At 31.9% G+C, this 26994-nt stretch overlaps 1 protein-coding gene across 1 annotated transcript; it reads right to left on the bottom strand.

Moving 5' to 3' along the window:
- Positions 1 to 54: 54 nt before the first annotated feature.
- Positions 55 to 26617, bottom strand: LOC134692520 (ankyrin repeat domain-containing protein 17-like). The gene is made up of 7 exons (XM_063552978.1): positions 26448 to 26617; positions 11517 to 11596; positions 10740 to 10969; positions 9290 to 9386; positions 3540 to 3720; positions 2514 to 3088; positions 55 to 1961 (listed from the first exon to the last, which is right to left on the bottom strand). Exons 1-7 carry the CDS (start codon positions 26615 to 26617, stop codon positions 55 to 57), a joined length of 3240 nt encoding a protein of 1079 aa, XP_063409048.1.
- Between the last annotated feature and the right edge of the window lie 377 nt (positions 26618 to 26994).

Here is a 26994-nt window from a genome sequence, read left to right as displayed (position 1 = left end):
TATATGATTCTTCAGGCAAGTGATAAAAAGTGGAGATAATTCATTATTTGAACACTAATTTATATTTGCCTTGTTGTCAAGTAACAGCTCTACTACATGTATATTGTTATTGTTACAAGCAATGCACAGTGGAGATATTCCCTCATCTGTGTACTTATTAATGTCTGCCTTGTTGTCCAGTAAGAGCTTTACTATTTCAACATGATTTTCCTGGCAAGCAATAAACAAGGGGGTTGTTTGATTATCTGTTCCCTTATCTATGACTGCTTTCTTTTCCAGTAACATTTTTACTATATGTATATAATTCTTTTGGCAAGCGATAAAAAGTGGAGATACTTCATTATTTGTACACTTATTTATATCTGCCAAGTTTTCACACAACATCTTTACTATGTAGAACAAATTATCTTGGCAAGCTAGAAATAATGGAGATGCCCCGTTATCTAAGCACTTATTAACGTCCGCTCCGTTGTCAAGTAACATTTGCACTATATCTATGAATCCTTCTTGACAAGACATAATCAGTGGAGACGTTCCAAAATATCTACATTTATTAATGCATGCCTTGTTATCAAGTAACAGCTTAACTGATTCTTTGTGATTGTTTTGACAAGCAATAAACAAGGGAGATGTTTCATCTTCTGCACACTTATTTATGTCTGCCTTGTTGTCCAGTAGCATCTTGATTATATTTACATAATTATTCTTACAAGCAATAAACAGGGGAGATGTTTCATCTTCTGCACACTTATTTATGTCTGCCTTGTTGTCCAGTAGCATCTTGATTATATTTACATAATTATTCATACAAGCAATAAACAGGGGAGATGTTCCAATATCTGTACACTTATCAATGTCGGCTTTGTGGTTCAGTAAAATATCTACTGTATCAATATGGCCGTTATGACAAGCAACAAACAGGGGTGATGTTCCATTATCTGTAGACTTATTGATGTCTGCGTTATGGTTCAGTAAAATATGTAATGTGTCAATATGATTATCTTGACAAGCAGTAAACAAGGGAGATGTTCCGTTATTTGCACACTTATTTATGCCTGCTCCGTTATCAATCAACATCTTTACTATATCTGAATGGTTTTGCATACAAGCAAGAAACAATGGGAATGTTCCATTATCTTTACAATTGTTGATGTCTGCTTTGCTATCCAAAATCACCTGTATTATATCTTTATAACCATTTTCACAAGCAATGCTTAATGCAGATGCTCCTGTATCTATACGCTTTTTTGTATCTGCCTTGTGATCCAGTAACAATTTTACTATATCTAAATGATTGTTCTGACTAGCAATAATCAGGGGAGATGTTCCATTATTTGTACACATATTTATATCTGCGTTTTTGTCAAGTAACAACTTTGCTATATCAACGTGGTTATTCTGATAAGCAAATAAAAGTGGAAATAGATCTTTATCTCTATACTTATTAATATCTGCATTGCTATCGAGTAACAATTTAACTATTTTACTATACCCTTCTTGACAAGATATAGTCAGTGGAGATACTCCTTCATGTCTACATATATTAACGTTTGCTTTATTTTCTAGTAACATCCTAACTACATCCTCATGATTTTTTAAACAAGCAATAAATAAGGCAGATGTACCATCATCTGTACACTTATTTATGTCTGCCTTGTTATCAAGTAACATATTTACTATAGTTGTATACCCTCCTCTACAAGACGCAATTAGTGGAGATGCACCTGACACTTGATACTTATTGATGTCGGCATTGTTGTCCAGTAACAACTTCACAATATCCTCATGATTAAACTCACAAGCAATCAGCAGAGGAGATGTTTCTGTAACTGTACATTCATTAATGTCTGCATTGTTGTCCAGTAAAATCTTGACTATATCTAACGATCCATTTTGACAAGCAATGAATAGTGGAGTTACTTCTTCGTTTCCATGCTTATTAATGTGTGCCTTGTTTTCAACTAAAATGTTAACTATATCTATATGTTTTTTCTTGACAAGCAACAAACAGTGAAGTTAATCCTGTAGATATTAGCTTATTAATGTCTGCCTTGTGTTCTAGTAACATATTTACTATATCAATATGTCCGTTTTGACAGGAAACATACAGTGGATGTATCCCACCGTCTGCACACTTATTGATGTCTGCATTGTTGTGCAATAATAGCTTTATTATATCTGTGTATCCTTTTTCGCTTGCCCTAATCAGTAGATATTCTCCTGTCGTTATAACTTTATTTACATCTGCCTTGTGTTCCAGTAATAACTTAACAATACCAATGTGTCCGTTCTGACAAGCAAGATAAAGTGGACACATTTTACCTTCTGAGCACGTATTAGTGTCTGCCTTGTTGTTAAGTGAAATAGTAGCTATTTCAATATGCTCCTCTTGAGAAGCTGCATGTAAAGGACTAACACCATCGTATGTACAGAGGTTCACATCAACATCATGATATATACACCATTTAGTGAAATGAATATCACCGTTAAAGCTACAATACAACAAACTGTACCTTTGAAATCGATATCATAGGTTTGTGCTAATTGTCTCTGGAATGCATTATGAAATGCATTCACACAACGAAGCAGAAGTTGTTGGAACTTTGGTATGATCATATTCTTGTTATTAAACACATGAAAAACTCTGCCATCCAACCAATCAGCAATCATTCTTTCAAAGTAAATTTTATTATATTTAGGTGGAACAATAGTGATAAAGTTGTCGTTGCCCATGTCGTCTCTCTTTTCAAATAAAAATATTTCCATAATTAACTGTCTATGTGCATTCTTGATAACACACTCTATCATCTTTTTTCCAAAATAGTAGGACAAAAAATCAAATAGTTTATCATGTATTGTTCTGTATACACCTTGTTCTTTCTTGATAAATGTATGTTCAAGTGAATTATGTTCATCAAGAAATAATAACCTCGATGTTCCTTTATTTAGTCTGCATGCCTCGCATACGTTCTCTATACTATTTTGCATAGCTGTATCTATCTCGTCTGTTAATACACGCTCTACCAAAAAGTTGTTAGACATTACACATAATGCCAAGGCACAGTATTTACTTAAAAGTCCGTTTTTCCTAAAACAAAAATGGGTTTTTGAAGAAATCCTTAATATCAATTTCAGGATTATCATGATACAATGTGCACAAAAGTGGAAAGCATGTATATCACAATATTTGATAATTTCCGATGCCTGTGATTCAAGATAAAATTCTGCTATTTATGTTTTTTTCTGATTGTGACAGGCACAACTCATCTGATAACAAGTTACAAACTTTTGTTCTAAAAAGTTTTAAGTAATCAAATTTTTCATCTTTGAACACTTGTAATCGACAGGTTACAATAATGTTTGTTAGTTTATTTTTAATGATTTCTTCAACAAGTTTGATTACCGGTTCCCAGTTGTTAAGGTCAGACTGGTTAATAGAATATGTTCCACAAAAGTCATCCACAACAAATAATGTCTTCTGATCGGGGTTGTTAAATTTAATTATATCATGTGGATTGGTTACCACTAGTATATCATACCCTTCATTCTTCATTTTCAAAGCCACATGTTGGAGAGTTGCTGTCTTTCCTACACCAGAACTAGCAGTGATAGTAACGCAATTATTTTCATGAACACATTCTAGAACATATTTTGCTGCTCTGGTCTCTGTAAAATTAACGTCATTCGTCTTCCACTGTTCTAATATCTGATTGTAGTTTACTAGAATGTAAAAAAAAAGTCACAAATGTATAAATGATCAATTGAGATAAAAATTAAAGGAGTAGGTCCGGTAAGACCCCTTTTTGGCCCCAAAATATAGCCGTTTTACAAAATTGTTAAAATGTAAACTTTTTGTTATTTATTGGATAGTAAAATGGTTCTGCTACATTAATATGGGCTGTTTATGACAATACAATGCACATATATTGGGTACTAGCACCATTAAGTCATGCTAAATTACTGAAATCTTAACAATTCCAGCATTTTACTTAAATTTTAGACGGTTTCCGTGTAAAACGAAAGTGGTCGCATTCGTGTTTATCCAAAATATTGAAATGGAAGTTGTATTTGATGATAATACATAACATATTAAAAGATTGAGGATGAACACGGATGCGGCCACTTTCGTTTTTGACAAAAATCATCTGAAAAGTGAAATTTTTTGGCATATTTGGTAGATTTTTCATATTTGAGCTTGAATCGGATCCTTTTTAATGACTAAATAAGTTAAAATCTTTCACATACATTAATTAAATCATACGAAATAGAAACTTTAGTGTTTAAAAAGTGGTAAAAATCCTTCGTCAGATGAAACTGAAATTTGAGGCCAAAATCGGTCCTTACCGGACGTACTCCTGTGTTTTATCGAAATGAATAATATTTAACATTATTGAAGAGACGCGTATGGTGCAGTACAAATAATATGTTTCATGTTTTTTTCGTAAGAAATAACCACCACAAAAAAAAATCACAAAAAGGGACGATCTGACTTCTCGTTATATACACAAATAAAAAATCAGATGCAGATACATACTATGCTCGATTAAGGTTAAACGAAAAATATTTTTTAAATGATTAATGCTGCTTTTAGGACATCTGATGATATTTCATTGGGTTATCCTCACATGAAATTGGCAAATTGAGCATTTTGACTTATTATGGCTGAATACACGATCCATATTTCAATTCCGTAGATTCAAAAAATTATCAAAGGTACAAATATTATAATTTAATGCACAAGACGCGCGTTTTGTCTACATAAGACTCATCAGAGAAACTCATATTTAAATAGTTACAAAATATAATAGAAAAATGTCAGCCATTGGATGTCGAAGGCATTAAGATATTATATGTTGTTGGTCCTTTTTGCTTCTTACTGTGTTGTACATTGACGATGACTGCCGTATTAATAACATGATAATAGATGCACCCAAATTACTGGTGCTGCTCGTTTGTATACGACAGGTTTCCTAATTTAGTTTATTAAGAGGCTCTGTTACCTCCATCGTCAACTTTAAATCATTATGCCTGATTTTCTTTCCAAAAACATTTTTCAAATGTAGTTTCGATGGCAATTTTTATATAAAGCTTGTTTGCTATCCATTGTAAAACAGATTTTTTTTCAAACCATCTGCGTTATAACTCTTCAAACAAGAATATGAAAGTATAAGTTGTAGTGACCTTCTGATTAAGAGTGGTCGTAATGAAGTATAACATGGCGAGTGGTCTTGGTTAAGGCTCATGGTTGAATGTTTCACTTTGCCTATAATGGTTTATAAAAAATAATTGTGACTTAGACAAAAAATTATTTTATTGCCACATATACTACAATTTAATATATCAATATATAGTGGAGGTTTACGTCAAGGGATAGATATCAATAAGAAACTACTTGGTTTATAAACTAAACCAACATGAACACTGTGTCTAAACCACACCGGCAAAATTTGTTCGGACTCGATGGTATCTAAGATCCAGCACAATGACGGAACATTAATAGACAGAAGAAAGCTATGTTTCGCCTTATTTTCTTATTATTTTTATGAATTCAAAGAATATATATACATATACAACTATTTTCTATTGTGATATGCAATATTTCCTACAACCGTTCTATATTAAAGGAGAAATAAGTAAAAATGCACGTCAACATGACGAATTGAGTGAATCTTTCCTCGAAATTGTTTAATTTCTCGTTAAATTGCTCACATTATACGGATAGAAAGGTACGGAAAGATATATACTGACACGGAGATTGCAAAACTTGTTTTTATGAACATCTCAGTACTTGTATTTCTGAGTATGGAACGAACGAAATGGGTCATGTCAAAAAGGAACTGGCCGGTTTCTTCAATGTGTACCTCCCGGTTTGGTCATAGATTTCATAATGCATAACCCGGTTTGGTCAAATAAAAAAATCACATTCGCATTGCATTATAACAGATAATGTAACTCTAGTGTTGAAAAAGGAGTTTTGTGACCGGGTCCTTGGAAAACAAGTTCTTTCACAGGACAACGGCTTATTATTTATATGATAAGTCTCAGATTCAAATAAATAATAAGCAAACACTAGAATTTCTACTCTGATAAAACACAAATAATTTTAATTTCACTTCGCATTCAAACATTTTTAACAGTAGAATAGATAGAAAATAGGTTATAACGCAAATTTAGGTTAAAGCTCTCAAATATGAGTTTTCTATATGAATTATGGAAAATATGTTTCAACTAGAAATTAGAGTTAAACTTTACGGTCTTAAAAAAATCGAAACACACGATTAATATGTGTTTTTCTCGGACATGAAGGAGGAACACCTTTATAAGTAATCTAATCATTCTATGTATGTAATCTTTTCTATGATCGTTAAAAATAAATCTTCTTCCAGTTACACGTTAATGATAAGACAAATGTATATATGAATTCATAATCGACATAGAAAATGAATATCTATAGGAAGAAAAGGATTACAACTACCATGCATCAAAGGTGGGGTCGAGGTAGGGGGGCAATCTATACATCTTCTAGATTCGCTACTTATCTAATAAAGTGTATACCGAATTGAAATATTGTAAAAAATAACAAAACAGCGACACCCGCGAAATCGGATTGTGAGTTTGATTATGTTTATTATAAACATTCTCATTGATATTTTTAAACAAGCGACACTGAAAGATTCAAATTCATAGCGTTTTGAACTATTTGTATCAAGCTGCATATGTCAAAAGTTAGAAGGTTTGACTGTAACACATACAAGTATGAAAAACAGATCTAACGATTGCAACCCCCCATTATTTGCCATATGTCCATTGCCCTTGCGCTTGACCTCATTTCTATATTGTTTTTCTTTCGGCCACAGACCTTCATCATAAATTGAATTGCGACCGATTAAGCATTTATTAAGCATGTCAGTGCGTACACTTGGATATAAATAATATGTCTTCTTTTTACTATAATTGAAAAAAAACCACCGCAATTTAAGTTGTTTGCTATGTCCGATCCGGTTCTTGAAATTTGAAATTTTCAGTTGTTACACTTTTTTTTTAATTCTAGAACGGGGTAATTTTGTTTGAAATTCTTGATTGTTTTAAGCTCACTTGACCCAACAGGAAAAGTGGATTTTTTTTCATCACTTGGCACCGGTCGATCGTCGTTCATTTTCATGGCTTTCAATACAATTTTTTACATAAATGCTCACATAAAAAATTGCTAGGATGCATTTAACAACCCTTATTTAAAATCAAATGTCTTTTCTAATTATAATTAGGATATCTAGTTTTGAAAAGTTTACTGTGACCCCGCTTGTCAATCAAGATGGCCTTCATGGCGCTAAGAAATGAACAAAGGGGGGGGGGGCATGCAAGTGCATGATTCAATTATGTAAAAACATCCGTAGACATAGACAATTCAAAAGGACCAGCAGATGATTATCTTCAAAATGTTGAGCTCTACCATTTGTCCATTTACTATAAAATTCTCACATAAGTTCTTAAAGGAGTTATTTCATTGCCCTTAAAGACGATTTTGAAGTTCTTTTTATAAATTTCTATCTATTATTTTGAAACATATATATATATAAAAGTCATATAGCAAAAATGACTAAGGAAGTCAAGAAGATATCCAAATAAATCGGCTTGGCCGATATCCTAATAAAACTTATTGACCTTTAGTTAAGAGTTTTTTTTTCCATTCCATTGCGTTTTTACACGCCCGTCACAATTTTGACAGAACGTATTATTGTATACATCCGTCTGTCCGACTGTCTGTCCTTCCTTCCATTCGTCCGTTCCTCCATCTATCAGTCATTCTGTCCGTTATTCTATCTATCCGAGTATCATTCTGTCCAGCGTAAACATGTCGTACCGTAATTTGAGAACAGCTTATCTGGTTGTCATGAAACTTAACAAAGTTATTTCTTGAAATGGTCAACCGATCTGTAAACCTTTTAGTGAAAATCATATGAAATCTTTTTGAGTTACAGAACTTTGTTAGTAAATCAGGAGTGTTTTTTTTTAACATGTCGCGCCATATCTGAAAACGATATATCATGATTACATCAAACTTTACACACTTCTTAAAAATATAAATCTAAACTTCTGCATACTTTTTAATGATGTTTTAATTTTTTTTTTATTAAGCGTTATTTAGGGTTTTTTTGTTAAAAAAAAGGGGGTCACATATTGCGATGCATCTCAAAACCTATAAAAACAAATATTATAATGTTAATGTTAAAAAAAATTAATTAGATATCAGTGTTTGCTATTGAGTATTTATATTCCATTTAAAATTAGTTTGAAGATCAGTGAAACAACGGATACGCCTTTCATTAGGAACATGTGTAGTACTATAATTTTCTATGTAAATAAATGTAAACACGCCAAGTTTACTTTATAATAAATAAATATTTAAATTCTTTCGAAAGACAATGTTCCGTATTAACGTTGCTTCATAAATTGTTGATTAAAAAAATATAAAAAACGGGGGATATATATAGACGAAACCGGGTGATTGTGTAGAAACAACAATGACGAAACCGGTGTATTTCACTTTGACATGACCCATTTCTTTCGTTCCATACACAGATATACAAGTATTGAGATGCTCATTATGACTAGTTTTGCATTTTCCGTGTCAATGTCTATCTTCCCGTACATTTCTATCCGTACAATGTAAACAATTTAACGAGAAATTAAACAATTTCGAGGCAAGGTTCACTCAATTCGTCATTTTGGCGTGCATTTTTACTTATTTCTCCGTAAATACAGAACAATTGTAAAAAATATTGCATATCACAATAGAAAATAATTGTACATGTATCTATATTCTTCGATATCATAAACAAAATAAGAAAATAAGAAGAAACCTATCTTTCTTCTGCCAATTGATGTTCCGTCATTGTGCCGGTTATTATATACCATCGAGTCCGATCAAATATTGCCGGTGTGGTTAAGACACAGTGGTGAATGTTTATCAACAAATAAAACGTGACACACTTCAAAACAATTGACGTAAGAAAAATAATGAAAACTTCATTTATATTCATTTGCATAGATGATAGGTTTTTATTTCAAGATCTAATCAGATATAGACTTCATCTTTCCTATCTACCTTTAATGGTTAATTGCAGTAAAATTACATGTTGAAAAAGAGATCAGTGGTACATTTTTATCCGAGAAGAGTGTTTAAAAAGACGTAGAATAACAAGAGTAAAAGGTATACGATACACGTTGACAAAAGTGAGTATTGCGACATCCAAAGCGATTTCGACTCAACATTGTTGTATTTTCTTACATCTTATGTTCCAATGTACCTTTGAATTGTTTAGTTGCTTTGTTCTTAGCTCTTTACATTCGTCCTCCATATTTTGGCCACCTAGTCTTTTCACAGCCTATGATATTGGAAAGAAAGTATAGTTTGTCTTTGACAGACAATATGAATGCAATAAATACAGAATAATAACGGACAAGCGATATGTGTTTGTCCTCAACTGAAATGGGTTTATTTTTTTCTTAAATCAAAATGTTTTGTTGTAAATTATTCAAGATAGTCATATGTCAACTTTTTTCTAAATTTTGATTTATCAGCTTATTACACAGACAGTTTTGCTGACTTTCTTTTTGCTGTAACACTGTCCATTTTTGTTCGTTCGAACTGAATTGAACGAAATGTCTCGAGTTACAAAATGTAGAGGAGTTTTCTAAACATTTATGCCCAAGGGACTCTCAATATTGTAAATACAGATACTTCTTTTATTTATTATTATTATTTCAAATCTCGATAAACCAGGAGGTAATATCAAAGGCAAAAAAGGGTCTTGATATTCTGGTATTGATATTCTGAACAAAGATTCAGTGCTAATTCTTTGTGTCATTAGGTCATTTTGAAGAACCGTTATGTGCCAATAATAATTGATTTCTATGTTCACAGTGTTACATCACAAGCCTACTTTAATCGAAATGAAGACAAAAGTAAGTATCATAGGTCATGTCACTCAGGACTTGATTGAATATCAATGAAGGTACTGTTATATTACAGCACACCCCAGATGAGACCATGAAAGTTTGAAATATCTGTCAATTTTGTTTTTTACAAATTGTTATAAAAAAAGATTAAGCTGTAAGTTTTTTGTATTAATTTTTTATTTTAGGTCGGGGCTTTTATTACCGAGCAGTATATGTTTTTCTAATGTTAAAGAGCGAAATGTTGTTTATATTTGCTTCATTATACATAGTGGATAGTTCTCCCGTTGCGAGTTATACCATATCTCGTTATCTGTCTAATCACTATGACATATATAGAAACAACTTATGTAAAGTAACATTTTCTTGGCAGGCAGATATAGACTTGATTGATAGTCTACCATATAGATAAATATAACTTAATTTCAAAACATAAATGAAACAATGTGTGTACCACGCTTCAACGAGATGCTGTCTCTATTTGAAACTCACAAAGTAAAACACCGCCCAGTTAACTGTCCTTAAATGGATGTTTGACTGGCAACTAATTTGAACAAATTGGAAAGTTTACAAAATACACTTTTTACTTAGTCACAACCAAGTTTATAGTAATAAATGGCAATAATCGATGAGTATGTCCCTTGTTCTACTCTCAAAATACGATGCACAATTTCAATTTTATTTGCATTCAAAAAATGTCCGTCGTTTACAAAGTTCATAACGAATTATTTCATGTTTATGTCATCATAATCTACTAATAAGTTAAGATATGATGTTCTCACCCCGCTGATATCATCCCAAGCAGTACAAAATGACACATTATTTATCTTTCCATCTTCAAAATCGCCATTATGGGCTAGCTGGTGTCTGTAATACTTGATTCTTGCTACGTCAGCTGTTGGTGTTATATCAGTTCTCGGTGGTAACTGGTCATATCCACCGGTAGGTTGAGAAACATTTGTCAGGTTCCGGAGTAAAACTACCATTAAAGTTCTATCAAAAGTCTCAGAACCTGTGAATGCAATGCATGACTACAATTTTTTTATGTTGATAAATCAACATAAACACGTTTCCGTATATCTTAGTATCTCAGTTGATGAATTTGAGAAGATTGATGAAAACCAATTATAAATTGATTTTAAATGATGACACACAACATGATGAAGTAAAATGAATAAATTAGATATGTTAGACTGTACTTAGTTTTTTTTCGCGGGTACTTATTTTTGCGAATTGTGTTTTTAATAAGCACGTTCACTGGTATTTATTTTAGCGAATTTATAATTATTGCCTTTCACTTGAAAGGTTTGATTTGAATTCGCGTGTATTTTATTCGCGATAATAAACCAACCGCGAATTAGAAAATAAGTACAATTACAGTCTTCAAAAGAATAATATTTCTTTAAAGAGATATAATATAAAAGGAAATTTGAGGTAGACGTCAATGACAGCAATTAAAAGGTTGTACAGTGTACATGCATATATTTTTTTATTAATTTCAGAATTATGAAATATGAAAATAAAACTATGATAAACATTGGTAAAGTATATTTACCTACCATTACAGGGAAACAGTAATTTCCATTGAGCTGCAGTAATGATACGTTTTGATTTCAAGTCTTTCAATTTTTTATCTTCACTATTAATAGAGACATTTAAGCAAGAAGGATGAAATTCTTTATCAAAAAGTGCACATACAGCCCTCGTTGAAATTCTTCTCAACAACAGTTGCATTCTCACAAAATTTTTATTCTTCCTGTCACACATGTGTAGTTGCCATCGTGTAATTTTATTTTACAGCTTTTGGGCTGGTTCTAATCTGTCGTGTTGTCTGCTAATACCAGTTCTTCACGTTTCCTACATCAGGTAAGGATGAATTCGTCTCTTTTGTTGTTTTAATTTCCAGCATACAATGATGCATAAACTTACTAACTTGCTAAGAAGTCCGACTATACACTGAAAAAACAAAACGATATTTCCAGTTGTCCAGTGATATAAACAGTAAAATGGTCTAGTAAGTCTTGTCAATGCACTTCTTGAAAGTTAGAATTCCAACTATCTGTCTGTAAAATTTAAAAAAAGCGCTTTTTTTTTTAACTGTTACCTTTGGCTTTCTGACATTGTAACACTTTAAAATGCAATGGATACTTACGCTAGTTGATTCCTTTAGTTTCAAATGAATAATTACTGCCAAGTCAGGAGCCTGTGATCATTTGTGACCAAGAATGAATTTTCCACAGTCTCAAACAGTTGTACACTAAAAACGACATATCATGAATTCGAACAGCCAAATTTATCTAGACAGCCCTTACAATGCAATAGCAAATTTCATACCACACGTTTTGACAGCATTTAGATGAGTTTTAGATGCAAGTTTGCAAATAAATTTCAAGTCAAATTTCAAATTTTGTTTTTAATTCATTGTCCCTTGGAATTTAAACAGCCAGGTTTTCTTTTAAGTTATTCGACCAGTAGTACACCGAACAAGAGAGTCAACATATCATATAATATAAAGGCAAACGTGGAACTAAAAATTACGAGAAAGCAATAAAGATAAGTAATCAGTGGACAGATAATCTCGAATGTTTCATATTCTTTCAACAGCACAAAGCTGCAGTTGACGACCTTTCTAGAAAGTTAAGGATAAGGTTTATTACGTTTGAAGGGATTTAGCTTAGAATAAAAAAAATATATGAGATGAAACTTAAGCCGCTGGTGTTAGACAACATTTCAACTTTAGAAGTGAAAATACAAATAAATCAAATCATGGAGTTTTTTTAACATTCGTGAAATGCATTCTATTGGAATGCGGAGTGGCAATTAAAGTTAAGCTATTCATCTGACATTCTATTCAACCGAACATTCATATAATGGTTCTTCACACAGTGCTAGTGATGCTATTAAAAGGGCACAAACAATAATCGCTCAAACTTTGTTAGAACCATCAGAAAGACCAGAACATAGTTAAAAATTAAAAAGAAAGATAATATTGATTCGAAATATAATATTCACAGATGTGAAATTCTATTCACTTAATAAAAGTTTAGAATTCTGATTTGGTAACTCTGTATGTATTGTTAAAGGTTTCTTTTTCTTTTTCATAAAAAAGTATTTGAGGTGAGTTGATATAATGTTGCTTGAAAGTTAAGATTGCGATCACTTTTTTATCAGATAGACATTATAGTATATAACACAAACCCGCAGTTATACTTGAGCAAGCAGGGGTATCGTTAAATTGTTTTTAAATAATGTTGGATTTGAATATTAGTTTGCATTTATAACTAGTGGTACTTCATTTACATTATCAGTGATTTCAAATACACCACAGGTGTCGGAAACGTAGTTTGTTCGTATGATCAGTGTATCGCAAAAGACGGGTTAGTTACAGAAAAGGATAAGATGTGATCTTGCATTTAGAATTTTTGTACTTGTGTGGAAAATTTCTAAGTTAAATTTTTCTAGTATTTTTCATGCGCTCTATTTCTTCTTTGTAAGTTGTTCTAGTTTGTTAGCACAATAAATGTAAAACATACAATTTAAGTTATATTTTAAGTTTAAGACGGTGTTAAAGTAAACTCATCATAGATATCCTGGACTAAATTTTGTTTATACGTTGAAGTATAGTCTGTTCGTATCGAGGTATACCTCTCCTTCAAGATTGTAATAAAATTGAGAATGGAAATGGGGAATGTGTCAGAGAGACAACAACCCGACCATAGAAAAAACATCAGCAGAAGATTACCAACGGGTCTTCAATATAGCGAGAAATTCCCCCACCCGGATGCGTCCTTCAGCTGGCCCCTTAACAAATATATACTAGTTGAGTGATAATGAACACCATACTAATTTCCAAATTGTACATAAAAAACTAAAATTAAAATAATACAAGACAAACAAAGGCCAGAGGCTCCTGACATGGGACAGGCGCAAAAATGCGGGGGGGGGGGGGAGGGGGGGTAAACATGTTTCCTCCTTTACCTCTAGCCAATGTAGAAAAGTAAACGCATAACAATACGTACATTCAAGAGAATTCCGAGTCGGAGTCTGATGTCAGAAGATGTAACCGAAGAAAATAATCAAAATGACAATAATACATAAATAACAACAGACTACTAGCAGTTAACCATGCCAGCTCCAGACTTCAATTAAACTGATTGACAGATTATGATTTCATCATATGAATATCAGGCACAATCCATCCCCTTAGGGGTTAAGTATCATATCATCATAACATATATGAAAAGAACATAACCCGTGCCGTGCCAACAACTGGTTTTGAATAAATGTGTTTAGTTCCTATGCAAAGACTCTATAAGTGAATCAATATTAACGCCAAAATATGCAAATTGAATCTCTAATGACCTGACAACAGTATCGTAACTATATCCTTTCTTGATAAGTCTATTGAAATAAAGGCAACAGTAGTATACCGCTGTTCAAAACTCATAAATCCAGTGACAAAAAACAAAATCGGGGTAACAAACTAAAACCGAGGTAAACGCATTATATATAAGAGAACAACGACACAACACTGAAATGTAACATTCACAGAAACGGACCAAGCATCAGACAAAATCCCACGAGAATAACAAATATAACATCATAACCAAATACATGAATTTGGGATAGACAAGTACCGTGACACGTCTTATCGCAATGTGATTTTACACACAAAAATAAGAGAAAACAAACGACGCAATGTTAACACACCCAGAAACGAACAATAATATAATAATGGCCATCTTCCTGACTTGATACAGAACACTTTTAAAGGAAAAAATGGTGGGTTGAACCTGGTTTTGTGGCATGCCAAACCTCGCACTTTAATGGCAATGTTAAATATAACATTGAAATGACAACATGATATAACAGGACTACAATAAAAATAAATAGGAGAACATATTAGACAAAGAAACACATGATTAATAGATAACAAAAAGCATCAGGTTTAAAATTCAATTCGCCAAAAACGCGCCTCGTCCACACAAGACTCACCAGTGACGCCCAGATAAATAAAAGATCGAAAGTGAAAAAAAGTACAGCAGTGAAGATCAAAAGTTGAAAAGGTTGTGTCAAATACGGCTATGTGTTTATGCTTGGGGTAAGAACATCCTTATTATTTAGAACAATTAAAGCTATTGCAAACAGTAAATTTTATCAAATGAATATGAAACAGATATACATAATGAAACTGAAGTATTTACTAATTACAGAAAACTAAACCCGCATACATAATGCCAAGACCAACACAGAATAGACACACCCGATTTAGTCCAGGCCTGAACGCAATAAATCATTAAAAATTACGTCACGTACATCGGCGAAAAGGCACAAAAAATACGTCACATTTGAATTTATGAAATATCTGAAAAATCACAAAAATGACGTCACATATGACAAACTATAATTCAAAAGTAAGATGGAATTAGGATAGATTTAAGTTTATATTAGAACTAAATAATGATATTACATTTAAACACAATGCATATTGCAATACTTATTAATAGCAATTAACTATAATTATTATATATATGTCCAGTTTGTTATGAAACAACTTCAAACATAAATTATCTGAAGATTACGTTGAACAGAATTAAATTTAATAAATGAAGCGGTGATTAATTTGTCTTTCCATAACACATAAATATAATACAAAAAGACGTCAACACATTCGACAAAATCCGATGAGAATTACAAATATAACATTAAACATTTAAACTAAATACATGAATTTGGAATAGACAAGTACAGTAACACGTCTTATAGTAATGCAAATTCACATTCAGCAAAACAGTCACAATCGGGAATAAGTCACGTTTGGTAATTAAAAGATTAGACGACATAATGACAAACCACAATCTAACATGTGGTAAAAATGTCCTTGGCTAGTTTCGTTAAAGACACATCGTATGGATCCACCAATTCGTGATTTAAAGGTTAAGGTGAAAACTGACATTATTGTGCTTTATAAAGAATATTTCCATAAAACATTGGATATGAAATACCTGAACGTATAAGAAGTCTGAATGTTGAGCTATATTTACGAATGATGTCCTTATACCGATGAAAAAAAAATTGTAAATGTTTTGACTAGTTTGTGATATCGAAAACTCTGGTGTATTAATTTTCAGTAATAAAAAAATTTCTCGCGTTAAAATCTAAAACATTGTTACATACACGAGCGAATCGTACAAGTTGATATATATAAACACCGTAAGATGGTGACAAGGGAACGTCACCATCTAAAAATGGATAATTAACAATAGGAAATGAAAAATCATCTCTTTTATCATAAATTTTAGTATTAGGCTTTCCGTTAGTGATATAGATATCAAGATCGAGGAAAGGGCACTGGTCATTGTTAGTATTAGCTTTATTTAAAGTAAGTTCAACAGGATACATATCTTTAGTATACATACTGAAGTTGTCATTATTGAGAGCCAAAATATCATCCAAATATCTAAAAGTATTATAAAATTTGTCTATCAGATGATGTTTCGATGGGTCTTTGCTGATTTTTGTCATAAATTGTAACTCATAGCAATACAAAAACAGGTCCGCAATAAGTGGTTCACAGTTAGTCCCCATTGGAATGCCGATTTGTTTATTGCTACTAAAAATGACCTAGAGTTTGAACACATATATTCACATTCTGACTTTTTAAATGCTCATTTAATTAGGTGGGTAATTTTTTTCTTAATGAGAATGTGAGGTTTGTTTGTTTTTTTAGTTCTGCATAGTAATTACATCAATATCAATATTTTTGGATTCCTAACTTGAATGGAAAACAGTAAAATGTGTTATAAAACGCATTCATCATTTATTCTTCATGTGATCAGTCCGTTAAGGCATGGCACGATTATCAAGACTGATTCTATCCGTTCAGTATGTCGGTATGATACCACGAGTTACGCCCCTTCTGCTTGATTAGTGCATTTTAGATTAATTATATATTTATTTGAAGTAGTATATCTCTCGAATAAATAATAATAAAAAAAAGTAATTAAAGATTAAATCCTCTGTTGATTCTTTATTACTGTTGTAGGTTGTTGAGGATCTAAAATATTATTCGTCTATATAGGTCTATATATGTTGCTTCTTTTTTAATAAACATTAATTTATTTATTTATATTAACTATTTAATGCAAGGACGTATGGTAATTATATACACACAAACATGTTTGCCATACATTTAACCTTAAAATGTTGGGAACCCTTTGTAAACATATTTTTCGTATTTAAAAATGAGAAACATAAAAATCTTAAACATAACATAAAAAAGGCGATCTCGTATTATTGCCAACGACACAATCCATAGAAATGAAGCGAAAGCAAAAATTAACACATGCGTATTTTTGCTTTAATTTGTATTCTGTTGATATGTCCTACTTTACTAATACCGTTGGAGCTGGGATATTTTATTATTATTTTCGTCCTAATTACTCTGTTAAACTCGGAATCGTTTCTATTACCATAGCTTTTAGTTAAGCAGCTTACCACACAAATCATGCAAATGGTGATACAAGCATGAAACTTTGTAAGAACATGCGTTTAGGTGTATGTAATCATATTAGGGGGGTAGCCACGAAAATAAAAATCATCCGATCATGGCGGCCATCTTGGATTTTCGAAATGACGTCTTCCCAGGGAAAAGACTTGATATCTATGGTGGGTTTTGCTTGTATTGTATCCAAAATGATTCAAAATGGAGTAAATCATTGTTATATAAGATAAAGTATCACTTTCGGTAAAATATCGGTCGATAACCCACTGCTGGTTTTATGAATATTCCGAATATGACTGTTTTATAACCAGAATAATGTCAGTTGTTATATTCCACAAATATTCGATTACAACATTAGATTCGATAGGTTATAGGCCAATAGAGGGCGCAATTTTATTCTACTTAACCTTTTTGAGAGTGTGTGTTCTCATTGTTATAAGACGTGGCTCGGTATTTATGTATCCAAAATTCATATTTTTAGTTACGAAGTTTTATCTGCAAATCTGATCGGATATTGATTTGAAGGAATTCTATCCTTATTATAAACACAATTCTATAATGATAATGTTGTTAATACATAAAATAACATAATTAGAATAGTAATCTTGAATTTTATACAATTTCTATTATTTTACCTGTGAGGTTTCCCTATGCAGCGTAAATTTATTCATGTTACAGACACACACTCCTCGTGCACTTCTCTAAAAGTTGATTAGTTTTACTCTGTTCTTGTTTGCTGTTGCATTTATTTATTGCTCAGAAAATATTTGCGTTATTGTTCTTTAAAAGAGGGTCGAAAGATACCAAAGGGACAGTCAAACTCATAAATCTAAAACAAACTGACAACGCCATGGCTAAAAATGAAAAAGACAAACAGAAAAACAATAGTACACATGACACAACATAGAAAACTAAAGAATAAACAACACGAACCCCACCTAAAACTAGGGGTGATTTCATGTGCTCAGGAAGGGTAAGCAGATCCTGCTCCACATGCTGCACCCGTCGTGTTGCTTATGTGATTACAAATCCGGTAAATAGTCTAATTCGGTAGGTCAAATTCATTAAAGGGAAGGGGATTGTAATTACGAAGTAAGGAACATATCCGATATCATTTGTGAAACGGTTATTAATTGAATACACGGTTAGTAGTGGATTTTGACACTATTTGATTACATAGCCAGAAATAAGTAGTGGTTTTGCTAATTAATATTCATGATATGTAAATGAGAATTGTACCATGTGATAGTAGTTTGAACTGGACTGGCTTGATACCATTAAAATCTTTAAAACACGGATATTGTAATTTGCCCGTCCCAAAGTCCTTATTTACAATCACTTTAAAATTTCCGTAAAGTTGTCAGGCGGTCAAAATCAAAACAATGAGCGCGAATTAAGTGAACTTTTCGTGCTGTCGTGAGTTAATTCTTCTTGAAATCGTGACATTTTAACTTTACGTCAACGACTAAACATACAAGGTTTGGACTTTCAAGTTTCAAATTTCACCCCGGCAACCTGTTTTTGTAATGACCTTGTAAGCCAATTTTTAACACGAAGTTTGCAAATTTGACGTTTCAGCCAATTTAGCCTGTATTTTAGACTGCAATGTTAAAAGCCTCTAGCTTCTATTATTAGAATAGCTCAGGAACTTGTATTTTTGCAACAACAGTCATTATGTTTCGTTTAAATGGTGTATATTGTTGTGTATGTTCATTTTCTGCCCCAGGCAACCTGTCTATCACTTAAATTAAAATTAAAACATACATTTTTTTTAAAATTCCCTATCATTTTAATGCACTTTCCGTGACCTGTCTCCGATTTCCTTAGTATAATATTCAAATAGGCAAAGTGGCTCTAATTTCTGGATATGATTTAAAAGTATTGAAAGTTCTGTTTAATACTGTTATATCAAGGTTGTTGATAATAAATAGTTATTGTTTGCAGTGCAAACCAATTTAAGAAGGTTCTAAAAATTGAACGCTTGAACACTTTACTATAGAAATAAGAAGATGTGTTATGACAGCAAATGATACAACTCTAGTCTAAATTCAACAAATAAAGATAGTCGGCAAGATAAATTCGTTACATCGTGTGCTAGTGACCTAATATGATATATACAGGGTAGGTAAATTATATATGGGGTTCGGGCTTCTCTCTCACCCCATATGGAATTTATTGATCCCGTTTATATCATATTAGGTCACTAACACACTATGTAACTAAAACTATCCTTCCATACACCAAATATAGTAGACTTATTGCTTATAGAATTCGAGATATGAACTTGAACACCAAAACTTAACCTTGTTCACTGATCCATGGAATGAGGTCGAGGTCAAGAGAAAACTGTCTGACAGGCTTTAGGACCTTGCAAGGTACGCTCATACCAAATATAGTTATCATCAAATAATGACTCATAGTAAGAGAGAAATTAACATTACAAAAGTATTTAACTTTTTCTTCAAGTGGTCACTGAACCATGAAAATGAGGTCAATGACAATTGACACACGACTGATGGAAACATCTCATATGTATCATAAAATGCTTAATAAAGACACATATAACACAAACTGCAATTTCGATAGGGTTCGGTAAAGTTTTCAAGAGAAATTGCCTATTTGGTTTCTTTCAAAACTTTATGTTTATCAACTCTCTTGTCAGCAATTGAAAGTTGCTGCCGTTCAACTTCTATCGATCCAAATTAAGTTGCTTTAATTTGTGTAATGTGCGCTTTGCAAGGATATTTATAGTGTTGTCAATCTTACCATTTCTTCTTTTCGTAGCCAGTATGTATATTTTTACGGGAATTAATCACGTAGTAAAACAAATATATGTCGCCGTGCTTGTTTTATATATATTAGCCAATGAAATTAGGCAGAAAAATGTTCTATCTTGACTTTTCATAGCTTAATCACTGACAAGTTTAAGGTAGCACAATACAAAGATTTTTTCACTCCCAATCAGACAATGTTAAACTGGTGTAATTCACGTTATCCTTCTTTATATCTTATAAATGAGGTACCAAAAGAAAGAAGAAAGTTTATTTTTTCAAATTGTGATATTTTTTTAAGGACATAATTATCACATAATTGATTATTATGTAATTAGTCGCTATATTGTGATGTTCATACTTGAATGAATTGAGCGTCTCAAAATGGATTTATAAAATATGTTGATCATTGTATTCTGTTGTTGCCTTTTATATATCTCTATCCTTTAATGGTCTTCGTACAGTAAATTCATAAATGTGTGTTTTTTTTTAAATTGACGTATTGTGATATTGTATTCAATATTACTCATATAATTTTGCTTCCTTTGTCGATATGTGCTAATACGGCGTAAAGCAACCAACAAACAATCAATCAATAGGTATCTGGTATCTCAAATAATTTTCATCAAGGAACGATTATAATAAGGAAAAAGTTTTTAACTTATTGTCTAGTGCTTTTTTATAGATGGGAAGTGAGAACTAGTGGAGAAAATTATGCCAACACTTTCCGGTAATTTTAAATTGTGTAAACGAACTTATCATAGATACCAGAATGGAAATTAAGTATTTGCGCCAGACGCGCGGTGCATTTACAAAAGACTTATCAGTGACGCTGGAATTAAGAAAAAATTAAAAAGACCAAAAGCAAGTACGAAGTTGAAGCACATTGAAGACCAAACTTGTCAGCTTAGGTTATCTGAGGTAGAAAAATCTTAGTATTTCAACAATTAATTTTTTTGTAAACAGTTGATTTATAATTATGACCGTATAAATGACAATTTACAGTATGTACAAAGTAAGAACAGATACTAGAAATCAGTTACAAAAGCTTAACTCATCAGATACATGTAGATACAAATAGAAATGCATCTTATAAAAACAAGTACAGGTGAGAAGTTATTTTGTTGTAAACTCCAAGTATTTATATTTGGTCATACGGAGAAAGAAAAAGAACAGGCACTTACAATGGTTGAATACAGAGACAAAAGTGCACACTTTTTTTTCGAGGAGCGGTTGAATTAAAATACTGTAATCATTTAAAAAATATTTAGAAAGATGTTGAATATCATTCAAGCATGTCAAATGTGATACCATTAACATTCTTTTTAAAGTTCTCAAGTTCTTTTTTTATTATTATGATGCTCAAGTATATAAGTATGGTTGCGTTATTTTTCGACAGTTATTTTTTCTTTTGAAACACTCAGACATACTTTCACATGTGTAACAAGAGGCAAAATACATATTTATATTTATGGTTAATACAAAACAACGTTAACATACAATTATATAATTTAGAGTATGATTACAACATTTTAACTATATTTTTTGATAAACGGTGATAAATTCTTTATAAACTTTGATAATAGAAATTAGATGTACACACACACACATACACACACCATAAAACACATGCAAACAAATGTGACAAGATTATTTTTTAAAGGATCAAGGAACATAATTTTATAAATTGAATATAAGTTCTGTGCAAACAGAACTAATCCATTCTGATGCAATCAATAATATAGAACTCCGCCGCATTTTTGCACCTGTCCTTAGTCCGAAGCTTCTAGTCTTTATTAGGCTTGTATTATTTTAATTTTAGTTTCTTATGTACAATTTGGAAATTAGTATGGCGTTCATTATCACTGAACTAGTATATATTTGTTTAGGGGCCAGCTGAAGGACGCCTCCGTGTGCGGGAATTTCTCGTTACATTGAAGACCTGTTGGTGACCTTCTGCTGCTGTTTTTTCTATGGTCGGAATGTTGTCTTTTTGATACATTCCCAATTTCCATTCTCAATTTTATAGAGTATCAGTATTTGTATAACGAGTGTTATATAATATATATAGGGAATTTTCGAAGAAAGAAACTCTGTCTTTTTTGTTAAACTGATGGGTAAATCTTGCAAAATCATAGCTACCCACTGTATAACAAAGATGGCTCTAGCATAAATTAAGGTAAATGCAGGAAACAAAACATTTAACAAAAATTGTGAAAAAAACCGATATTTTATGTATATTGCAAAGCTTGTTTCGAACATGTTATGGACTTGCAACTTTAGTACAATGTATGTATATCGTATATACTTTATTAGTTGGCAACCTTTGACTAGAATAATTTCTCAGGATGTATGTCACGCCGTTTAACTTATACAAAATATATTTTTTTTAGAATGTTAAAGAAAGACCCCTCCCCCCAAAAAAATTAAACAACCACCAAACATGTTTGATAAAGGTAAACGATACTATAGTATTTCAATACAAAATGCGAAGGTAGCTCTTAAAATGTTCATTCATAAAATTTATTAAAAAGTAATTACTCGTTTTCTTGCCACAAAACAAATGTTCTGCTATATAATTGTAATATTTCAGTTTTAATATACCTTTTGTGGCTAGATTGATAAAATTATAAGTACACAAACATATTCTGTGCAAGTAGTTACAGTCTAAAAAAAGAATCATAATATTAGGTACATAGTGCGCTATATATGATATGAGTGTCAATGAAATAACTGTCCCTCCAAATCATAAGACGTAATAGGTAAACAATTATAGGTCAAAGTACGGCGTCCAGCAACCACTGATTGGCACACACCGAACAGCAAGCTATATAGTATGCTTAATAATACAGTGTTCTTCATTTAATTCTAGGTCTAACAATTGAATAGCATTCCTTTTTCAAAATTATCAATATTTCATGAAGTTTTGACCAACTGTTTTGTGCTTCTTAACAATACAACTAGGCAAAAAACATCCTATTTCCCTTCTTATCTCTTTTTAGCAAGAAATATTTCCAAGAGTTTATTTGTATAAATTGTCTTGAAGATAAAAACTCTAAACATCTTTTTTTCTCATTCAGACCTCCTCATAGTGGGGTGACAGAATAGGAAAAAGTCGATTATTAAAAGAGTTTAATTTCACTTCATGGTATACGGCTAAAAATTGGCACAGTCCTAGAAAAATGGTTTTACTTGAATTTAAGATTGGTCGTCAAAAATTCGTATGGTGCAGTTTTTGTAATTTAAGCTTTTAGTCAGCAATTTTAACTTCAAATGCAGAATATTAGTGGCATGCGATTTTGCTTTTTATTCAAAAGCTGCCCTCAAATGTATTTCTTTTTTGTTTTATTTAGACATCAGACATAATGCTCTATGCCTTAGGCGAAAAAAAATAATCCTAAAAGACTTTTAATGACAAATTAGGTAGAAACTACTGTTAACGGGGAAATTTTGTGTTTTACCTGATTCCAAAATCATACTATAAAAAGTAAAAACACAAAAATACCGAACTTCGAGGAAAATTCAAAAAGGAAAATCCAAAATCAAAAGGCAAAATCAAAAGTCAAAACACATCAAACGAATGGATAACAACTGTCATATTCCTGACGTGGTACAGGCATTTTCTAATGTAGAAAATGGTGGATTGAACCTGGTTTTATAGCTAGCTAAACCTCTCACTTGTATGACAGTCACATCAAATTCCATTACATTGTCAACGATGTATGAACAAAAAAAACATACTCAAAGAGTAAAAATGTCAAAAATAGGGGTACAGCAGTCAATATTGTGTTATCATCTTAATATCACTATAAAAAACAACAAATGTAACGAAGAATCACAAAAAGGCATACATCAAATTTAACATACTCATTTTGCTTTTCTTGTACCACTTAATTTATGTATATAAAGTCTACCCGTAGAGAAAAGAAGGTTTTCATTGCTGGTGTAAAAATGCGCGTTTGAAATTCGTACAGGTAGACATAAAAATAATTTTGTCGTTAAAAGTATGAACAAAACAAACATACTTGCATCACTATAAAAACAACAAATGTAACGAAGAATCACAAAAAGGCATACATCAAATTTAACATACTCATTTTGCTTTTCTTGTACCACATAATTTATGTATATAAAGTCTACCCGTAAAGGAAAGAAGGTTTTCATTGCTGGTGTAAAAATGCGCGTTTGAATTTCATACAGGTAGACATAAAAATTATTTTGTCGTTAAAAGTATGAACAAAACAAACATACTTGCATCACTATAAAACAACAGAAGTAACGAAGAAGCACAAAAAGGCATACATCAAATTTAATATACTCATTTTGCTTTTCTTATACCACTTAATTTATCTATATAAAGTCTACCCGGAAAGAATAGAAGGTTTCATTGCTTGTGTAAAATAGCGCGTTTGAAATTCGCACAGGTAGACATAAAAAGTATGAAGGTATACATACATGCATAGTCACGTAAAGTTGATATAACAAACAACAGACTCAACAGTAAATGTAATAATAATAAATAAATAAGGTGTGGTTCAAAGTATGACGGGATACATACGTACAGTATCACGTCAAATGTATAAAATAAAAACAGACTTAACAGAAATTTAAAGTATTTTAATGAATGAAATAATTTTATCATTCATAGTATGTCAAATCCATAAGTAAGAGTAATTTAAGTAAATGAAATAATTTTGTCGTTCAAAGCATGATGTTTTTATATAACCAGAGTCAATTCAAAAGAATATCTCAAAAATTAAAAGCAATATTAATAAAGACTAATAAAATAATGCTACAACGCGTTATTAAGATGATAACCAACGTCAGTACGCAAAATCTATACTTCAAGACCATCTTGTATTATTTGTGAAGTTGATACGGAATATTTATCAACAAGTTATGGGTATCTTCCGATGAACTTTTTTTAGAAAAAGGACGAGACGTTCTTTGACATACCCCTGGTTCATCAACTTTCTGCTCAGACACTGGTGACTTTGTACAAAGTCTGAATAGGAGCTGCAAGCTCTTGAATACCTAATAAGTTGGGAAATGTATATTCCATATACAGGTGAAGTTGGTATATTACTACTAAGGTGGGGGAAATTGATAATTTCAAAATTGAAATCGTCTCGTTTGTCATAGATTCTGGTACTGAGATGACTGTGTATGTCAAATCCGAGGTATAAGTCTAAAAATGAGGCGGGGGTAGCCGTGTCTGTGGTCTCTTTAATTTCTAGTTCTGGTGGGTATATTAATGGAACCCAATCAGAAAAGTTCGGATTGTTAATGGAAAGAACATCATCAATATATCTGAAAGTGAAATTAAATAACCTGGCTTCTTTGATCTTCTTGTTTTTAACAAGTGTCTGAAGGAACTCCGATTCATATGAAAATAAGAAGAGATCGGCAAGGAGAGGCGCACAATTTGTTCCCATAGGAATGCCGACAATTTGTTGAAAAAGTCTACCTCCAAATTCAACAAATATATTGTCAATAAGAAACTCTAGCATACTGATCACTTGTTCCTCTGTGTAGTATGTTTTACCCTTTTGTTCCTTTTTAACAAAATATGCCTTATGGTATCCCAACGTGATAAATGTATAGCGTATGCTACCATTTTTATGATGAAAAGCATTGTGGATTATTTCTTTTAGACGATTTTTCAATTTCACATGGGGAATGGTTGTATACAAGGTTGAAAAATCAAAAGTTTTAATAGAACTAATTTCAGAAAAAGATCGAGATTTAAAATTATCCAGAAGTTCTTTAGAGTTTTTAAGAATCCACATATGATTAATACCACTGCGTGAGTAAACAGTTTCACAGTATATCTGAAGTCCCTCTTTAACTGCTGACAGAATTTTAGTCAATCTAATGGACAATTCTTTAGTAGAACAAGCAGATGAGCCAGCAATGTACCGTTGTTTGTACGGAATTTTGTGAAGTTTAGGTATCCAATACAAACAAGGTAAGTCCTCCGATTTGTTGTTCAATGTAATGTTCATAGAAGCCATGAAGGACTTATGATTCACTAAAATCTCATCCTTGTCAAATGATATGCTTTTGTATGTGGGATTACCTGAGTGCTCATTTATTCCTAATTCTTTCATAAGACACTCGTAGTAATACGTTTTACATACAAAGACAATATTATTTGAAGCTTTGTCCGCAGGAACAACAACATACTTATCCTGAAGAGATGATAGACATTTTACAGCCTCTTTGTCACTAAAAATGGACTTGGTCGATCATTCACACAGTTCTTCAACTTAGGAATGCGACGTTTTATCAGAGACCTGATTGTTTTGACCCATTCTGACAATGTGTCCAGTTGAACTTCTTCTCGTTTAGCCCATGCTCTGGCATATTTCTCAATGGAATCCATAATTATTTTGAAGTTATGGTTCCAATTGATATGTTGGGGTTCTCTAAACTTGGGAGCACGAGAAATCACCTTTCGGAGATTTTCATGTTGAATTATGTTTAGATCCCAAGTAATAACATGGCCAGAGGGACTGTAATTGTAAGGCGAGTGGGAACAGTCACATGTCAGAGTTTTTGTTTAGGTACTGTTCTAAATCAAGGTTCTGTAATGCTTGTTTATAGTTAAATATTTTGGGTGCAATGGTTTTGGTGTAACCATGGTAACTGTAGGATACAATACAATAATGACAATATAGCGCTGGTGAATGGATGATATCGTATTTACTATAAAGTATTAAAACTTCATTTTTTCTTTGCATGTACACATGTTTGTTATGA

The sequence above is a fragment of the Mytilus trossulus genome, chromosome 12, assembly GCF_036588685.1.
Source record: "Mytilus trossulus isolate FHL-02 chromosome 12, PNRI_Mtr1.1.1.hap1, whole genome shotgun sequence".
NCBI classification, from domain to species: Eukaryota; Metazoa; Mollusca; class Bivalvia; order Mytilida; family Mytilidae; genus Mytilus; species Mytilus trossulus.
The sequence above is the reverse complement of the archived record's forward strand: the minus strand, read 5'-3'. Positions and strand labels throughout refer to the sequence as shown.

Bases quoted from the DNA above. Each gene is read 5' to 3' on its own strand.
- LOC134692520 (XM_063552978.1), bottom strand. From the start codon at position 26,617: ATGGATTCCATTGAGAAATATGCCAGAGCATGGGCTAAACGAGAAGAA. The intron at 3,721-9,289 runs GTAAGAAAATAC...TTTACATTCTAG, and splicing joins GGTACATTGGAACATAAGAT to TAAACTACAATCAGATATTA. The intron at 3,089-3,539 runs GTATGATATACT...TTTTTGTTTTAG, and splicing joins TTGAAAATGAAGAATGAAGG to GAAAAACGGACTTTTAAGTA.